Genomic DNA, 19,471 nt, shown 5'->3' with positions numbered 1-19,471 from the left:
AAAAAAATATAAATCTTTATTTTATTTCGAAGCTTCGAAATAAAATCGAATCTCGGCCCCGAAGCGTTGAATTCCAAAAAAAATCGAAGGTCAGCCCTAATAATTTCATGGCAAAAAAAAAAACATCTATGACTACTAGAGAGTGAATTCTTTCAACCAACATTTCATGTCACACAGAAGAGAGCGGGCCGGGGGTGACGGTGGCTCAGGAGGTAGTAGAGTGGTCGTCTGGTAGTCAGAAGAAGGTTCCCGGTTCCATTCCGGCTTCTCCCGGGCAGTGCGTCGAAGGGTCCTTGAGCAAGACGCCTAACCCCTACCTAATCAGGCATACGTTGTTAAGCGCATTGGATAAAAGCGCTATATAAATGCAGTCCATTTTTACCATTCACCGTTTAGAAAGAGTTCCCCCCACTGAGATCAGGAAGGAGGTAATAAAGACAAGGCCAAGGACCAACAGGAGGACAGGACTGTACAACCGGGATACGTGACACATTAACTTTCCACTGTGCCACATCTCCTGTTGTGAACTCTTTTGCCTGCGACTTGATTGGCGTGAATGATGCTTAACCGCTAGTCTGATTTCCATGACAGACTACAGGACCACAAGACCGCAGGAGATGATGCAACTGCATGTGCACTCTGTCTGCTCCGTGGAATCACAACAAACGACTGCTCAAACCCTTCAAACCAGCCCGATGGAGGACGGCCTCGTGTTACAACAAACGACTGCTCAAACCCTTCAAACCAGCCCGATGGAGGACGGCCTCATGTTACAACAAACTACTGCTCAAACCCTTCAAACCAGCCCGATGGAGGAAGGCCTCATGTTACAACAAACTACTGCTCAAACCCTTCAAACCAGGCCGATGGAGGAAGGCCTCATGTTACAACAAACTACTGCTCAAACCCTTCAAACCAGGCCGATGGAGGACGGCCTCGTGTTACAACAAACTACTGCTCAAACCCTTCAAACCAGCCTGATGATTCAAGATTCAAGAGGTTTATTCATCACATACATACACAAGACATATAGTGAAATGAAGGTGGCCATGCCCAATTCGATTGTGCAAAAAATACAAATAGAATAGAAATAAAATAGACATGATAAAAGTACTAAGATAAAATACAAAAGGTAATGAGTCCTATGTACACTATTATACATGTATACTCTATGCCACTATGCTATCCTAACTATACTATACAAAAACATCCAGTTATGTTTTTTTTTTTTTTTTCTTTAAAATTACCTTTTTTCTTTCCTTTAACGTGACCTTTTCTTGTGTGTTTAAAGTGACCTGTGGTATGTTTGTGTGTGAGAGAGTGCAGAATGTGTGGTGTGTGTGTGTGTTCATGTGTGCTATCAGTGTTCAATAGGGGTGTAACGATGCATCGATTTATCGAAATGCATCGATTCTAATGTGTTCGATTCGATGCATCGATTTGAATATGTTAGAATCGATTATAATGTTTTTTTTTGTGTATTGTTTTTATTGACCTATAGTCCATTCATGCTGAGTGAATCAGTTCCCCCAGCCACATTTGTGTATTATTTTTTGGGGGGAATTAACTGATAGAAAACTGATAGAAAATTCATAGAAAATTTATCGAATCGAATCGTGGTCAAATGAAGAGATTTCATGATGCATTGAATCGTTGCCTGAAGAATCGTAATAGAATCTCGTTGTGAGGTCGAATCGTTACACCCCTAGTGTTCAATGTTCTGATGGCCTGGGGGAAGAAACTGAGCCTGAGTCTCTCTGTTCTTGCTGCGTGTATGCGGAGGCGCTTGCCTGACCGCAGCAGCTTGAACAGGCTGTTATTGGGGTGGTAAGGGTCCTTCATTATTCTGCAGGCTCTGGATTTGCACTTCCTATTGTATAAGTCCTGCAAGGGTGGTAGTGCAATACCCGTAGTACGCTCTGCTGAGCGCACCACTCTCTGTAGAGCCTTCCTGTCCTGGGCAGTGCAGTTGCCAAACCAGGCAGTGATATTCCCAGTCAGGATGCTCTCTACAGCCCCAGAATAGAAGGAGTGGAGTATCTTCCCCGATACTCTGTACTTCCTTAATTGTCTCAGGTCATAGAGGCGCTGCTTTGCCTTTTTTACCACAGTGTCTATGTGTGTTGTCCATGTCAAGTCCTGTGATGTGGACTCCCAGGTACTTTAAACTGTTCACCCTGTCCACGATAGCCCCATTTATCCACAGTGGCGTGTGTCACCCCTGCTGTATTCTCCTAAAATCCACAATCAGCTCCTGGGTCTTACCAATGTTCAGGAGTAGGCTGTTATCCCGGCACCAGCGTGCCAGGACATCAACCTCCTCCCGGTAGGCCGTCTCGTCGTTGTCAGAGATCAGACCCACCACCACCGTGTCGTCCACAAACTTCACTATGGAGTTGGAGCTGAACCTGGCCACACAGTCATGTGTGTACAGCAAATACAGCAGGGGGCTGAGAACACAGCCCTGGGGGGACCCGATGCTCAGGGTGATTGAGTTGGAGGTATGTCCACCCACCCTGACTGCCTGGCCTGTCTGTCAGAAAGTCGAGGATCCACTAGGGGTGGACGGTATAAACGGTATACGGTATAAACGGTATGAATTTGCTCTACGGTATGGATTTTGACTATACCTTGTAACCGGTAGAGCAGCTCTAAAATAGCAATGACGTCATGTAACCACAGCGCGACTATTTCACTGCATTTGCCCCTAAAAATAGATAGAATTAGTCATAGATAATAGATATGTGCAAACTGGAAAAAGTTATTTGGAGGCTTCGCGCAGTGGGCGTGTCAACACGCAATTGTCATTTCATAATAAACACATATCACTGCGGCGCACAACAAGTTTCAATTTCAGTTCCTGGCATTTTTAACCAGTGGAGAAAGGGAAGAGATTTCCCTATCGTTTTTCTTATATGAATTATTCTACGTTAATAAAACATACTTGGTGATCAACTACAGTTTGCTGTGAACATTATGATATGTGTGTCGTGTTCTGATAACGACGGCTAGGCAGCGGGAGCTGGAAGCTGGATTTTGCGAGAAGCATAATGCAGCTGCAGAGCCGCAGAGTAGGGGCGCTTTCAGGTCCGGTCACAGGCCCGCTCAACAGCGCCCCCCACCAAACGGCTGAATTGCCAATGGCTGAATTGGAGTATTGCACTGTGTAACAAGGTTTGAAACGTCGGTGTAAACACACTCCTGAGTTAAATACAGTGCACCCGCTTCGCCGTCTGAGGTCACAGAAGGCTGCTAGCCAACACTCACCATCTCCACGCCTGGGGGGAAGGCTGTGCCCTCCCAGTCCTTCTTGGGGAAGCGCTGGATGATCTTCCCGCACCCCTCTCCTGAAGCTGAGGAAGAAGAAAAAGATTCAGATTCAGAGTTTTATTTGCCACATGGAAGCAATTCTCATACAGTTTTCATACAAAATCATAAATAACGTTCTACCATGATCAAAAGGAGCAGGAAGAAGAATCATTCTTATAGTTACCTGCCCCCTATTCCTAAAGACCGCCAGACCAAAATGGCTTTTATGACGTGTTGGATGAGTGCTTAGCTGGAGTTGAGGATACAGAAATGATTCTTATTGGGGATTGGAACACGGATATGCAACAAAAAGATGCACCCGTCTTCAAATCCTACAATAGGTTTTGTGATCTGCACGGCCTCAGCCAACTAATCACACAACCCACACGTGTGTGTGAGTCAACTCAGACTACCATTGACCTCATCCTGACCTCTGACAAGTCCAAGATCGCCAATAAAGGGGTTATAGCATGCGGGTTAAGTGATCATTATATGATATTCTGTACCCGCAAAAAGCTAAAACAAAAGGCTGGCTGTCACAAAACAGTCACATCTAGAGACCTAAAAACCTACTCTAGCGAGGCCTTTAACCTTGAACTGGAGGGTCTGGACTGGTCAGATGAGCTCAATGGTACACTGGTTGAAGAAACATGGCTTGGCTTCAAAACCAAATTTTCAACGATACTAAACAACATGGCCCCCCTAAGAACCACCAGGGTAAAAAATCGCGCTGAGCCGTGGATGCACGCTGAAATACTGACCGCTATGAAAACCAGAGACAAAAAATGCTCTGAGTTTCGTAAAAGTCAGTCAAAGCTTAACATAAGCACGAGCAGTGAACTCCAAGCCCACGTGACTGAACTCAAACTGCAAAGAAACAGACTAAGAAATGATGTAAACTCCATGATCAAAACAGCAAAGAAAAAATTCATCAATGACAAAACCGAGGAAAACAAAAACAAACCGCGTGAACTTTGGAAATTACTCAATAACCAACTAGGCTGCAGTAAAAAACTTAAAACCAGATTCTCAAACATAAACATAAAGACGGACAACACGCTCATCACAGAAAAGCTGGATGTAGCCAATTACTTAAATAGTTTCTTCACAAACATAGCCACAACACTGGTAAACAAACTACCCTCCCACTCAGGGCATTATGGGGTAGAACACATAGTAGCTTACTACAAAAACCTAGGGGTCCACAAAGACGACTTCAAACTGGAAATGGTAACAACAGATGAGGTACTCAAAAAACTGAGCGCCCTCCAACCTAACAAGGCCACTGGCCATGACAACATCCCCTCCAAATTCCTCAGAGACTCAGCAGCCGCCATCACCCCAGTCATCACACACATAATAAACCTCTCTATAAAACAGGGACACGTCCCCAAGGACTTCAAAATTGCGAGAGTGACCCCTCTGCACAAAAAAGGCAGTAAATTAGACCCAGGCAACTACCGCCCTGTTTCTATCCTTACCTCCATCTCGAAAGTCATGGAAAAAATTGTATACGAACAGGTCGAAAAATACCTTGCGGAAAAAAATCTAATCTACGAATTCCAATCTGGCTTCAGAACATCCCACTCCACTGACACATGCCTTCTCTATTTAAACGACCACATCAAACAAGAGGTGGACGCGGGCAAATACTGCGGCATGGTCATGCTGGACCTACAAAAGGCCTTCGACACTGTCAATCACACCATTCTGATTGACAAGCTAAAAGCAATTGGTTTTGATAGTCTATCAGTGAGCTGGATGCAATCCTACCTGGAGGGGAGAGAGCAGATGGTGGAGGTAAACGGTACCCTATCCCCCCCCCTCACAGTAAACTGTGGTGTTCCACAAGGAAGCATACTAGGTCCGCTACTGTTCCTAATTTATGCAAATGACATGTCGTCAGCTTGTGACTGCAACTTGTTCCTGTTTGCGGACGACTCAGCCCTGCTGGTCTCTGACAAGAACAAATTACAGGTTGAAAAAACCCTCAGCTCAGAACTAAGCAAAATCTGCATATGGCTCGCTGATAACAAACTATCATTACACATGGGCAAAACAGAGTCCATTCTCTTCGGTTCAAATAACAAACTCAGCAAGACCGACGGCTTCTCAGTTACAGTGGGTGACAATATTGTCACAAGGAAAGAAGATATTACCTACCTGGGTTCCATCCTAGAGGCAAATCTTTCCTGTGACAAAATGGCATCCAATGTAATAAAAAAAGTCAACCAACGAACTCGTTTCTTGTACCGGATCTCCTCACTGGTAAACAAGAATACCCTGAAGACTCTAGCAGGAGCACTCATTCAAGGGTACTACGACTATGCTTGCACCTCATGGTACCAAAGCACCTCAAAGGCGCTAAAAACAAAATTACAAACATCTCAAAACAAACTGGTCAGACTACTGCTTGACCTTACCCCTAGAACCCACCTCACCCCTGCCCACTTTGACAACCTAGGATGGCTTAGAGTAGACGACAGAGTACAGCAACTTGCAATGGGCCTGGTCTACAAGATACACTACACGACCAAGGTACCCATGTACATGACTAAATACTTCCCAAAGGTCAGTGAATACCACGATCACAACACCAGAGGGAGCTCCACAAATCATGTTAAACCCAGATTCGGCTCAAACAAGGGTCTAAACACGTTTCGCAATTATGCCACATCAATGTGGAACGCCCTACCCAAAGCTGTAAAGGAATGTGAATCACTACCCACTTTCAAAAACTCTCTCAAAAAACACCTAAGGGAGACTGCAACTCGAAACTGGCCCCTGTAAATGTCCGAGCACAACCCCCGCCAATGTACAGTAAATTACCAAGTATGGTCTTGTCAATAATCCAATGTACAGTGTTGTTTGTACAGTTGTACAGTGTCCCCCACCCACCCCTCCTACCCAAGCCCCCCCCCCCCCACTCCTACCCAACCCCCCCCCCCCCCCACTCCTACCCCCCCCCCCCCCCCCCCCCCCCAACCACCTCCAATGTACAGTCCCACCCCCACCTACCCAATCCAATGTACAGTTTCTACGCCTAATGTATATACTCTGTTCTTTCTGGACTCTTTTTGTATCACAAATACAGTACTGTAATTGCAAATCTGGTATGTCATAAATGTATAGATGTAGCAGTACTGTCTATCTGTATGTCATGTATGTCATATATGTTACGATGAATTGGAAATGGGGGACCCTGGTGGAAACAAGACGAAAGTCTTTCTCTGGTCTGCATCCCCTTAACAATTGTATGTATTGAGCTGTACTGCACTGTACCCATTCTGCAATCTGTTAATAAAGTTTTCATTCATTCATTCATTCATTCAACTAAACGAGTATTACTTGATGGTCGGCGTACAGCCTAATTTATACAAAATAATAATTCATACCATATACAAAGAAACAAACAATCCACAGATTAAACAAGACAATTCTTTTTAAATAATAATAATAAAAACAGAATATAAAAGATCTCACTATTCAGATTAACATTTGAATTTCATACTGACTAAATTCATTTTTTATTTTTTTGATCAAATTTTTTATTATTATTCACATGAAACAAGACAACACATTAACCACAATCACAGTACATAGAACTTCACAAGAAAATAACAAAAACAATAATAATAATACAGACTAACAATTATACAGACAAGAGAAAAGAAAACAGAGTTCAACCTTCTAAATTTTAATTCCAAGGGGTACTATCTAATAAATGGTCTTTCCCAGTGTTCAGCCCCGATTCCCGGCCGTGTGACCCTATATTAATAAAACGTACATCTCCAATCCACCACAAGGACCATTTTTTGAGAACACGACCCGAAAACAGAGCAATGAACCTTCATGAAAAAACAAAAACCTGTAGAGGTGTTCCATAGACTCACAGAGACCGTGTAAAAGTGGCCAAACAGTGAAGAAATAGTTAAATAGCTGCCCCCCCCATAATATCCCCAGCTAAACTCAAGATGACAAGACAAAAGACAAGACAGACAAAACATTTCCTCCTCCCCCTCCCAAGAGACCGCCGGACTCACCCGAACACGCACCTCAACCCCGCTCAGCCGCACACTGCGGTCTTTACCTTCTCAGCTGCTGCGAACCATAGGTCAATTCCAGCCTGCCCCACCCCAATCACCCGGGCTGTGGATATCTCAAGATAAATCACATCCAATAGAGTTAGGGACCAGTTAATCATTGTAAGCTTCTCAGGCTCCTTCCATCTCATTGCTATTAGCTTCTTCGCTGCTGTGACGCCCGCTAGGACAACCCTTTTCAGTTGTACGGACGCGGGTAGTGTCGTTATATCGTTCAGGAGTAGCGTAACAGCTGTGAATGGGATAGTTAAGCCACACAGATCTGAAAGTTTGTCCGTTATTGACCTCCAGAAGCGGGCCACTGGTGGGCAATCCCAATACATATGCATATAAGTGCCAGTGGCCTTTTGAGAGCACAAAGTGCACCGAGAGTCGGTTATCAGTCCCATAGCATATAGCTTCCTAGGTGTAAGATAGGTCCTATGAATATAATTAAAATTAATTTGCTGGTGATTGGGGTTGCGGGAAGATAATGCCACATTTGCCCAAACATCATCCCAGTCAAACTCGGGGTCCAACTCCGGGATATCCACACGCCAGATTGTATCCAATGATAAATTTTTATGCGTGGATTGAACCCTTGTGCACCCCTAGTCGCTTTTTCTACTTTTTTGAAATATTTTGAGTGTGTGTGTGAGCACAGCGGTGTCTGTGTTTATTATTATTTCATGAAATTGGGTAAATATCGTAATTTTACATACATGTTCATTGTGTGAAAAGCTTATAACATGAAACACTCTAGAAATAGTAGTTACAGATTTAGTGACTTGTTCACCCCTAGTTACTTTTTCTACTCCCATCCACTTCAACGTTAAAACGGCATTTTTAAGCATTTTTTAATCTGCTCTTATTCGTTCAATTCTCTCTATATCTTGCCATCCTTTGCATATTCCACGAGATAAGGACCTTGTAATTGCCGGGATGTGCTGTTACCGATGTAAAACTCATGGTGGCGTCATCGCTCCACAGATAACTTTGCCACAAGTCAGGGGGAGGTGAATTAGGCTGAAGCGGGCTGCTGGTGATTGAAACTCGGCACACAGGTTTTGTGGTGGTGGGGGGGGGGGGCGAGTGGATTTTCAAGACAGAACCAGAGGCGAACCGGACCGCGCAGTCCACAGCGCGCCACACGCCGAAAAACAAGACCCCCATAGCCGGCACGCGCCAACGAGGAAGTGTACTGCGCGGATCACCTCTGGTTCTTGTTTCACCAGCGAGCCGAGCCGAATATTCCTGCCGGAGCAGCACATCGAAGCGCCCGGAGCATTATGCAGGTCAGTTGACCACTTGGTAAAGTTTCGCCTCAACGCCGTTTCTGGTCGAACTAGTCATCGAATCTTTAATATTTCTTTTGATTCGTATTCAGAGGTAATTCGTCGAGATATTTCTAATTGGTATTTATCAAAAATAAATATTAGAAATATGGTCAAACAACATGTATCCGTTTTTTTCGAACCGCTGAGCGCTTCGTAACGTTCGCCTCAACGCCGTTTCTGGTCGAACTAGTCATCGAATCTTTAATATTTTTTTTGATTCGTATTCAGAGGTAATTCGTCGAGATATTTCTAATTGGTATTTATCAAAAATAAATATTAGAAATATGGTCAAAAACAACATGTATCCGTTTCTTTTGAACCGCCCTCGCAGTTGACCACTTGGTAAAGTTTCGCCTCAACGCCGTTTCTGGTCGAACTAGTCATCGAATCTTTAATATTTTTTTTGATTCGTATTCAGAGGTAATTCGTCGAGATATTTCTAATTGGTATTTATCAAAAATAAATATTAGAAATATGGTCAAAACAAACATTTATCCGTCTTTTTCGATGAAAAACTCCGTGGTGGTGGGGGGGGGGGACTCGGGGAGCGAGTGGATTTTCAAGACAGAACCTTCGCCTCAACGCCGTTTCTGGTCGAACTAGTCATCGAATCTTTAATATTTTTTTTGATTCGTATTCAGAGGTAATTCGTCGAGATATTTCTAATTGGTATTTATCAAAAATAAATATTAGAAATATGGTCAAAAACAACATGTATCCGTTTCTTTTGAACCGCCCTCGCAGTTGACCACTTGGTAAAGTTTCGCCTCAACGCCGTTTCTGGTCGAAATAGTCATAGAATCTTTAATATTTTTTTTGATTCGTATTCAGAGGTAATTCGTCGAGATATTACTAATTGGTATTTATCAAAAATAAATATTGGAAATATGGTCAAAAACAACATTTATCCGTCTTTTTCGATGAAAAAACATTTTTTTTCAATAAAAACTGACGTGGTATCAAACAAACACTAATTTAAGTGGTTAAAATTCGAAAATATGTGTAATTTTTTACAGATATCTTGAGAATAGGCTATGAATGTTAAACATGGGTAAAAAAAAATGTTAAATAGTAAACAGTTAAAATTATATGGCTTTAAACATGATGTATCTTTTCCTCTCCCTTAAGCCCAGTGAGCTCCCTCATCGTTAGGACAGCACAAGGGTTAAGAGCGTATAAAAGTCGGAGACAAACCCTCTGGATGTCGTCCTGTCCACTATGAGCCTGAGGAAGGGGTGTGGGTGCAAGGCTTGAGCCCACGGTACGCCATGCGCCCTCAGTGCTGACCTTAGTTGAAGGTAAAGAAAGAAGGACTCGCCGGGAAGATCATAAAATTCTCTTAAGTCCTGAAACGCACGGAGGCCATTCTTATCATAAATATCCTCCAGAGTATGCACTCCCCTCCTTTGCCATTGAGGAATATTAACCGGCTTGTGTCCAACAAGTAATTGCTGGTTATTAAAAATTGGAGAGTCCAGGTGCCAAGGGCATTTAACCCCACACGACCTCTGTACATTACGCCACGTTTGGATAACGTGAGTTATGATCGGTCCATACCTCAGCCGGCATTTCGAAATAGAGACAGTGGAGTACACTACATCCTGCAATCTTAGCGGAGATACCGCCGCCGCTTCTAAGGAGCGCCACGATACAGCCTCTACAGGGTCTAGCCAGCACATCAGAGGTCTCAGTGAAAAGGACCAGAAATAAAGTTTAAAATCAGGGATTGCGAGGCCCCCATCTTGTTTTCTACGTTGAGTAGTAGCCCTTTTGATTCTCGGGCGTTTGTTATTCCAGATAAACTTAGATACCATCGATTGCACCTTGCGCCAGTGGTCTATTGGAGGGGGCAGGGGGAGCATTGAGCTAATAAAATTTATCCTAGGCAGGATGTTCGTTTTGATTATGGAAGCCCGGGCTTGTAAGGAGTTAGGAAGGGACGACCACCTGTCTAGATCCTGGCGTATTTTATCATAAGTACCCGTGAAGTTGTACTTAGTAGTTTGGTTCAGCGTGAGGAATATCTCTATGCCCAAGTATTTAAAATGTTCTACTATGGGGATATCAGCTGGTAGTCGTACCGCCTTGGCCAGTTCATTAAGAGGTAGGCAGGCTGATTTGTTCCAGTTAATCTTAAAACCTGACAATTTACCAAAGTCGTCGATTATCCTCAATAATTTTGTGGCCGACCGGGAGGGGTCGTCCATGAAAATCAGCAGGTCATCCGCATAGAGAGCAATTTTGTGTGGAGTATTGTTGACCATTATGGGGACGATGTCCTCCGATTGCCTAATAAATTGGGCCAAAGGTTCGAGGGAAAGCGCGAACAGTCCCGGGCTCAGAGGGCAACCCTGTCTAGAAGATCTGGAGACTGGAAAGAGTGTGGAACAGTTTTTGCCTGTCAGTATCATCGCAGACGGCGAGGCATACAGGACTTTAATCATATGAATAAAACTCTTTCCAAGACCCATGACCTCAAGTACCTTCCACAGGTATGACCACTCAAGTCTGTCAAACGCCTTCATGGCATCCAAAGACAGAACTGTGGATGGAGTTGTATTGTCTTTACTGTTATCGATTACATGCAACAGCCTCCTAAGATTATCTGCAGCCAGACGCCCCGGGATAAAACCAGTTTGATCGCAGTGTACCAATACAGACATAAATCTCTGCAGGCGACGGGCCAGCACCTTGGCAAACACCTTTAAATCGGCCCCGACTAAATTCATTTTTTTTTTATAATTCTTTTTGAATTGACAAACACTATTACATCCCTTAAGCTCACTATGGAGATAATTCCACAACTTTACACCAATAACTGAAGGACACATGTTTAAGTGTGGTACGTGCAAACTGATGTTTAAAATGTAATCTCCTCCTACTAAACTCACTTTCTAAATGAAAAAGATTTTGTAACTTTTCTGGCAGTGTCTTATTTCTTGCCCTAAACATAATTAACACTGTTTGAAACGTAACCATGTCTTCAAGTTTAATTATTCTAGATTTAATAAATAATATGTTTGTGTGTTCTCGATAATTCACTTTATGTGTGATTCTTACAGCCCTCTTCTGATCAGGGAAGACAGTGGTTAGCTTGGACACGTCAGTAAGCTAGCGGGCTAGCCGATGGACGGCTCTTCAAAATGTTTGTCTTTTAAACGTAGCACACTCATCATACATATATCAAATCTTATCTTGGTCTGCTCTGTCCATCTATGGCTGATTGTCAGCCTGTCTACTAAGTGCAATATCCAAATCACAGGAAGCTACAATATTTGAAAAAGGCTACATATTTCAAAATACCACTCTAGATTAAGTATCATGGGGCTGCAAAGATTCCCTGGCCTACAAATCCTATTCTACAGAGGAAAGAAAACATATTTGTTTAGTAACGATCCAACAACAATCACATCATCATCATTGTTGTACTTTTTTCAATGAAAATGCTCATTAAGACTAAATAAAACAATATTCCTTTTAATTATTGTCAATTATATCACAATTGCAACACTTTGCATCGTTCAGCCCTGGTAACAGAGGGATGATGCATTGATTGGACCATAACATAACAAGTCTCTCTGTCCCTGATAGTTGGTGCCGGTTGACGTCTATTATTACAGGTGGCCTGACGTGATTAATGAGGAGGAAGACAGGAGGACACGCGCGTCATTCTGATAATACCACACGTGGGTTTATCTCCTAAACTAAAGCAAGCAAGGAGCATTTTTTAAACAGGATCCCAAACTGGCCAATAGGAGCTCAAACTGGTCTAGCAGGAGCACAAACTGGCCAACAGGAGCACAAACTGGCCTAGCAGGAGCTCAAACTGTCCTAGCAGGAGCACAAACTGGCCAACAGGAGCACAAACTGGCCTAGCAGGAGCTCAAACTGGCCTAGCAGGAGCACAAACTGGCCTAACAGGAGCTCAAACTGGCCAACAGGAGCTCAAACTGGCCTAACAGGAGCTCAAACTGTCCTAGCAGGAGCACAAACTGGCCTAACAGGAGCTCAAACTGGCCAACAGGAGCTCAAACTGGCCAACAGGAGCTCAAACTGGCCAACAGGAGCTCAAACTGATCAACAGGAGCTCAAACTGGCCTAACAGGAGCACAAACTGGCCAACAGGAGCTCAAACTGGCCAACAGGAGCACAGACTGGCCAACAGGAGCACAAACTGGCCTAACAGGAGCACAAACTGGCCAACAGGAGCTCAAACTGACCAACAGGAGCTCAAACTGGCCTAACAAGAGCACAAACTGGCCAACAGGAGCTCAAACTGGCCAACAGGAGCACAGACTGGCCAACAGGAGCACAAACTGGCCAACAGGAGCTCAAACTGGCCAACAGGAGCACAGACTGGCCAACAGGAGCACAAACTGGCCAACAGGAGCACAAACTGGCCTAACAGTAGGGCTGGGCGATATGGCCAAAAATGTTATGATAAAAAAATTCAAATCACTCGATATCGATAATTATCTCGATATACATGAAATAATTATTTAAAGGCTATTTTTGCTGCTGAATGAAAGCTGAAGAAACCAGAAGGTCAATTGTGGTTCCGAATATTCTTTATCGTCAGAACATGACAAACTAGGCCTACTTGCCAAACCACAAATCGGAGGTAGAACATGAACACGAACTGTATAACAATAACACTTTTATAACTGGCATTAACAATGGAAATAAATAAATAAATAAAATCTCAATTATGGTATTGGTATTAATAATGAAAAATAAATTAAATAAATTAAATCTCAAGTCTGACTGTGTACAGACGGTTTCAAACTGTATTTTAAATTAAAAAGCAAACAAAATAAATGGTCAAGAGAAAGAGAAATCTCCATTTGGTCAGTATTGTCATTGGGACAAGCAAAGCCATTACTTTAAGTTGCGGGCAAGAAAGACAAGTCTGTAGTGTCCACAAATCTGAGGTAGAACATGAAAACGAACTGTATAACATTAACAACACTGCACACGGCATGTGAGCGCATTAACGAGAGCATTAACAACACTGCACACGGCATGCGAGAGCATTAACGAGAGCATTAACAACACTGCACACGGCATGTGAGCGCATTAACAACACTGCACACGGCATGTGAGAGCATTAACGAGAGCATTAACAACACTGCACACGGCATGCGAGAGCATTAACAACACTGCACACGGCATGTGAGCGCATTAACAACACTGCACACGGCATGTGAGAGCATTAACAACACTGCACACGGCATGTGAGAGCATTAACGAGAGCATTAACAACACTGCACACGGCATGTGAGTGCATTAACAACACTGCACACGGCATGTGAGTGCATTAACAACACTGCACACGGCATGTGAGTGCATTAACAACACTGCACACGGCATGTGAGTGCATTAACAACACTGCACACGGCATGTGAGAGCATTAACAACACTGCACACGGCATGTGAGCGCATTAACAACACTGCACACGGCATGTGAGCGCATTAACAACACTGCACACGGCATGTGAGCGCATTAACAACACTGCACACGGCATGTGAGCGCATTAACAACACTGCACACGGCATGTGAGCGCATTAACAACACTGCACACGGCATGTGAGCGCATTAACAACACTGCACACGGCATGTGAGCGCATTAACAACACTGCTCACGGCAATGAGAAAATTGACGGGGGGGAATTAAAGTCAAATGTGACATTGCCAACGACATGCGAAATAAACACCCCAGAAAGGTTGAAAGAATGGAGCCGAAATGCGTCCGCAGATCTGGAATCGGTTATGGCCAATAAATAAATTACAGGGTTGGATTAAATCAAGATGTTTCACGGGGGAATGTGGTCAAAGATTAAGTGTAAGAAACTGAACCCTGGACCACTAACACGAAGCAGATTACAGGAGTGAGGAGGCCATTCATTTGTTAGCGATCCCGTCTGGCGAGGCGACGCAGGGGAGCGAGGAGGGAGCTCAACCCGAGGGGAGCGGCGTCTCTCTCCTATTTAAGCAGGTAAGGTCATTCACCTGCGCGGACGGAGTGGAAGACCTGAAGGCGAGTAGAGTCGGCGGCGCCGAGAGACGCAGATGGAGACGGACTTTTTAGCACCGTAGGCTCCTCCGGCCTCAGCTCGAGTCACTTTGTTTTTTTTTAACGCGAGGTTGCACAAGGTTAATCGTTGCAAGCTTTAAAGATCCCCTCCAGATCATCCAGATGTATTAAACCCTTAAAACAATTTCTAGATTAAATAACAAGTTGTATACATATGTCTTTTCCACCAAATTGTTCAATAAACTACCGACAGTGGCTTAGCACCTTTACTCCTCATTGAGAACGCAAGGATCTATGAATATACGATGAATATACGATGTATTGAAAATGGGGGACCCTGATGTAAACAAGACGTACAGTAAGTCTTTCTATGGTCTGCATCCCCTTAACAATTGTGTGTATTGAGCCATACTGTATTGTACCCATTCTGCAATCTGTTAATAAAACTTTCAATAAATCAATCAATCATGCAATTTGGCAACAAGCAACCGTTGATATTTACCAGGAATTCCAAGTCTGTGGCTTATATGAGTCTTTGGGTTCTTGAAAAGCGCTTTATAAATATATATATTTTTTTATTAGCTTTCAAAACGTGTCAATACCTGTCCAGCTGTCTGTGTATGTTGAAGCTACAGGTTACCATACATTGGCCCGTGATTGGTTCGACCGATTAATGACATCACACATGACATGCAACTCGTATTTCTGGGAAGTACAGAGAAGCTCTCCCTCTCCAGGGGGAAGAATGTGGAAAAAGGCGCTCTGGTATAGTAGGCACCTTGGGCAAAAATACCACGGTTTCACAGGTATTCTGTAAAAAAAAATTAAAAATCTCCGCTGAACAAAACGTCTTTTATTACAGCGCACAATCAGCTTTTCTGTAAGGGTTATTTATGAATGTGTGAAGAGTGGACTGTGTATTACACACAGAGGGAACTGTCTGACCACTTTCAAACTAAGTACAGAATAAAAAATACTTCCACATAAACGTTCATGCTTATGAATATGTAGGTTACATGTCAAAAGGGCAATACGAACCAATAACACACATTCTGAATATTTCCCTCTCTTTCACTCTACTCGGCAAGGCTGCAATCTGAGTCCTTTACTATTTAATATTGCAATTTATAGAACCATTGGCCATTGCTCTAAGATCAAATCCTAACATAACTGGTATTCATAGATTTGGCATCGAACAGAAGACTTCACTTTATGCAGATGACTTGCTTTTATATGTATGGGATCTCTCGGTCTCTATTCCAGCTGCCCTTGGCGTTTTCAGTTCATTTGGTGAAATATCAGGATATAAACTAAACTTAGATAAAAGTGAGCTATTCCCTCTGAATGCAGAAGGTCGAGATTACCCCTTGCATACTTTGCCCTTTAAAATGTCCCCACTTGACTTCACATATCTTGGCATTCGTTTCACAGACAAATTTAAGGACTTATTTAAATTGAACTTCTCCCCTTTGTTAAGCAAACGGAATAAATACTTTGAACGATGGTCGCTATTACCCCTGTCCTTAACTGCGCGAGTCAATTCAGTTAAGATTAACTCCCTGCCAAAATTCTCATACCATTTTCAGTGTTTACCCATCTTTCTTACACAAGCATTTTTCCAGAAGATTTATAGTTTGGTGTCGCAGTTCATCTGGAACAGGAGAGTCCCTAGGCTCGGCAGAGCCCTCCTACAAAACCTCTGGGAGGGATGGCTCTGCCCAATTTTAAATTGTATTATTGGGCAGCCAACTTTTTATTACAACATTGGGCACGGTTTGAAAACACACCTTCATCTCCTGTGTGGTTGTATTTGGAATCCTCCTCTTCCAGCCCTGCCTCACTGGCTGCTCTTGCTCACGCACCTCTACTTTTTCCTGCCTCTCTCCCTACTCTAAAAATATTATTGTCAAATAGGGCTGTCCCCGACTAAGGATTTGGATGGTCGACTATGATTGGCCAAAATGTTAGTCGACTATTAGTTTAAAAAAAAAAAAAAAAAAAAAAAAAAATAGTATAATATATATTAGGGATGCACGATAATTATCGGGCCGATAATTATCGGGCCGATATCGGCAATTATGACGTCATCCCGATAAACCCGATAACGTTATTAATAGCTCCGATAATATAATATATTTTTTGGTAAAAGAAAATGCGGTGTGGGTGAATTGGAATGAAGTGCGTTTGTTTTGACTGTAGGCTCCTCCCGTTTTGCCAGTACTATGGTACGACTGATAGCGTGTGGTTTAGGAACAGGGCGTTTTACACAAATCCAGCGCTCCCTTTCTTGGCTGTAACGTAGCCACATAAGTTTCTGAATCAGCGTGAACGTTAACAACAAAGATGGCCGCGTCGGTACTCGGAATTTCAGAGGAAAAAGTTTGCTTGCTATTTGTAATAAATGCAATGCAGAAGTTCCACAAGGAGGGAAAAGGGCAACAACTTGTAATACATCCAGCCTGACGGGTCACCTGCGGCATCACCACCGCTACGATGATGTGTTATTGTGTTAACTTAGAAGCCTACGACGACGCGAGGAGCTAAGCAAAGCTAGCCCCTTTCATGGCTGTGATGCAACCCTTGGTTGTATACGCAGTCACTTATTGCTCCGTAGTAGCCAGGTTAATTTGCACCACCAAGGACTGCTTAAAAGCTAGCGGCTTGAGCCCTTGGGTCATTTCTGTCAAACTTCTTTAATTTAGCAAACGACTCGTCAATAAGTACAAGCGTGCTCGAGCCGTCGTCGTGGGCTTTTAACACCGTGGCGGTGGTGATGTTGCAGGTGACTTGTTGTGGTGGTGATGTGTCCACTCAAAGCCTTTTTTTCAAGGCTCCGCTTTGAAAAAAGAAGAACAAAAAGCTTTGAGCGTCTTAGGTTGGATGTATTATAAGTTGTTGACGGATTGTGAATTTTCATTTGGAAAAATAATGTCTAGCATATACGTAACGTATGTGTACAGTTTGACCTACTGCTCATTAGGGCTGTCTTAAATACTTCGAAGCTTCGAAGCTTCGTTCGATGGCACAAGCTTCGAACATTAAAAAAAAATCGAAGTAAAAAAAAAAATTAATAAATCTAAATTCATTTTTTTTTTCGTTTTACTTCTGTGTGTGTGTGTGTGTGTGTGTGTGTGTGTGTGTGTGTGTGTGTGTGTGTGTGTGTGTGTGTGTGTGTGTGTGTGTGTGTGTGTGTGTGTGTGTGTGTGTGTGTGTGTGTGTGTGCGTGCATGGGGCCATTGGGTTGGGTCGGGGGACAAATACACTGGAGGAAAGGAACCCAGCTCAGCACTGCACAAATTATATCATCACTATTGCCTGTTTGAAGGATATCATCCTCAAACACATATATACACCACCTACACGCCTATTCTCAGTCCTTGCCCCACAATGGTGGAATGAACTACCCACCCCAGTTAGGACAGCCGAATCCCGTCCAATCTTTCGCCGTCGACTAAAGACGCACTTCTTCAACCATTATCTGAAATAAAATTTTAAAAATAAAATAAAAAAAATCTAACCCTAACTAACCTTACTGTCATGCACTTGTCCTAATAAACTAACCTACACTGTAACACGCAACACTTTGATGAATATTGTTACTCAGCTGATAAGAGTTGTATCCTTCCTGATGACCTGTCGTACAGAACTTGTAAGTCGCTTTGGATAAAAGCGTCAGCTAAATGACTAAATGTAAATGTGAATGTAAATGTCTTGTAGAATTCCACACATAAGAAAGAAAGATACTGGGATGAATAAACAAAATAGGAAATAAAATGTAGAAATGCATGCAATACATAAATAAATATGAATCTCCATATATGAAATAGAACATTTAGATAAGGTGCTACTGAGATGTTTTGGTGAGTTCTTTGTTTTTTTGTGGAAGTTGCCCTTCTTAAAAATGCATGAACATTCACTGATAATTGGTCTGTAGTGGAGTCTACAAGGTCTACATTGCCGGACCATGTAGAATCCGGACCTTGTAGACTGACATAATTCTGTGCATAGTTTAGTCTACACAGGCCATATTTCAAATAATCAAAATCTTACTTCATTCATCTTAAACATTCTTGATTTGGGGGATTGGTAGTTCCCATGAAATCTGAAGTTGTTCAAACGACAACAGCGATCCACCTTGAATTAAATCACACAGCCGTCTTGGCTGCGTCACAGTCACGAAAGGGGCTACTTAATTCATTAATCCAATGCACTTTAATCCAATCCAAGTGCTGTACAAGTCCCACAACATAAAAAAAAAAAAAAAAAAAAACGTATTAAAAATTAAGATTTTTTTTTAATTCGAAGCTTCGAATTAAAAGAATTCGAAGGTCAGCCCTACTGCTCATTTCATATTGCAACAAAAACTTCAATAAACAAAGTAAAAAAAAGTTTAAATTAAAAAAAAAGGGCGATACGTTTTGTTAATGTAATCTACTTGCACAGATGTATGTTATATAGCCTAGTACTATTCTTACTGGATTAAACATACATTTAAACAATTCCATCTTTTGTGGTGGATCAACATAATTCACCCACGGAACTATGTGTTGGGGATAAGGGTTCCGCACGGACCATATTGTTTGTTACTTTCCTGTCTGCAAACTAGTTCCTGCTAGCAACTTAGCAGTGTTGACGTTGAGTTGATGTTTAGCGTTGTCTTTCGACACCGCGCCTCAGACTCCTGTCCTTCGGCACTACACTTTCATGA

The 19,471-nt window shown here is 42.7% G+C and overlaps 1 protein-coding gene across 1 annotated transcript in view; it reads right to left on the bottom strand.

Moving 5' to 3' along the window:
• The window catches only part of sbf2 (SET binding factor 2), a 344,856-nt gene that overhangs the window by 267,527 nt on the left and 57,858 nt on the right, over positions 1-19,471 (bottom strand). The window contains exon 2 of the mRNA XM_084308216.1: positions 3,268-3,353. Within this exon, the coding sequence (XP_084164342.1) occupies positions 3,268-3,353 (86 nt within the window). The remainder of the gene's footprint in view (positions 1-3,267; positions 3,354-19,471) is intronic.

The sequence above is a fragment of the Notolepis coatsorum genome (genome assembly GCF_963971535.1).
Source record: "Notolepis coatsorum genome assembly, chromosome: 2".
NCBI lineage: Eukaryota > Metazoa > Chordata > Actinopteri > Aulopiformes > Paralepididae > Notolepis > Notolepis coatsorum.
Note: the sequence above shows the minus strand (reverse complement) of the source record. Positions and strands in the feature narration are given on the sequence as shown.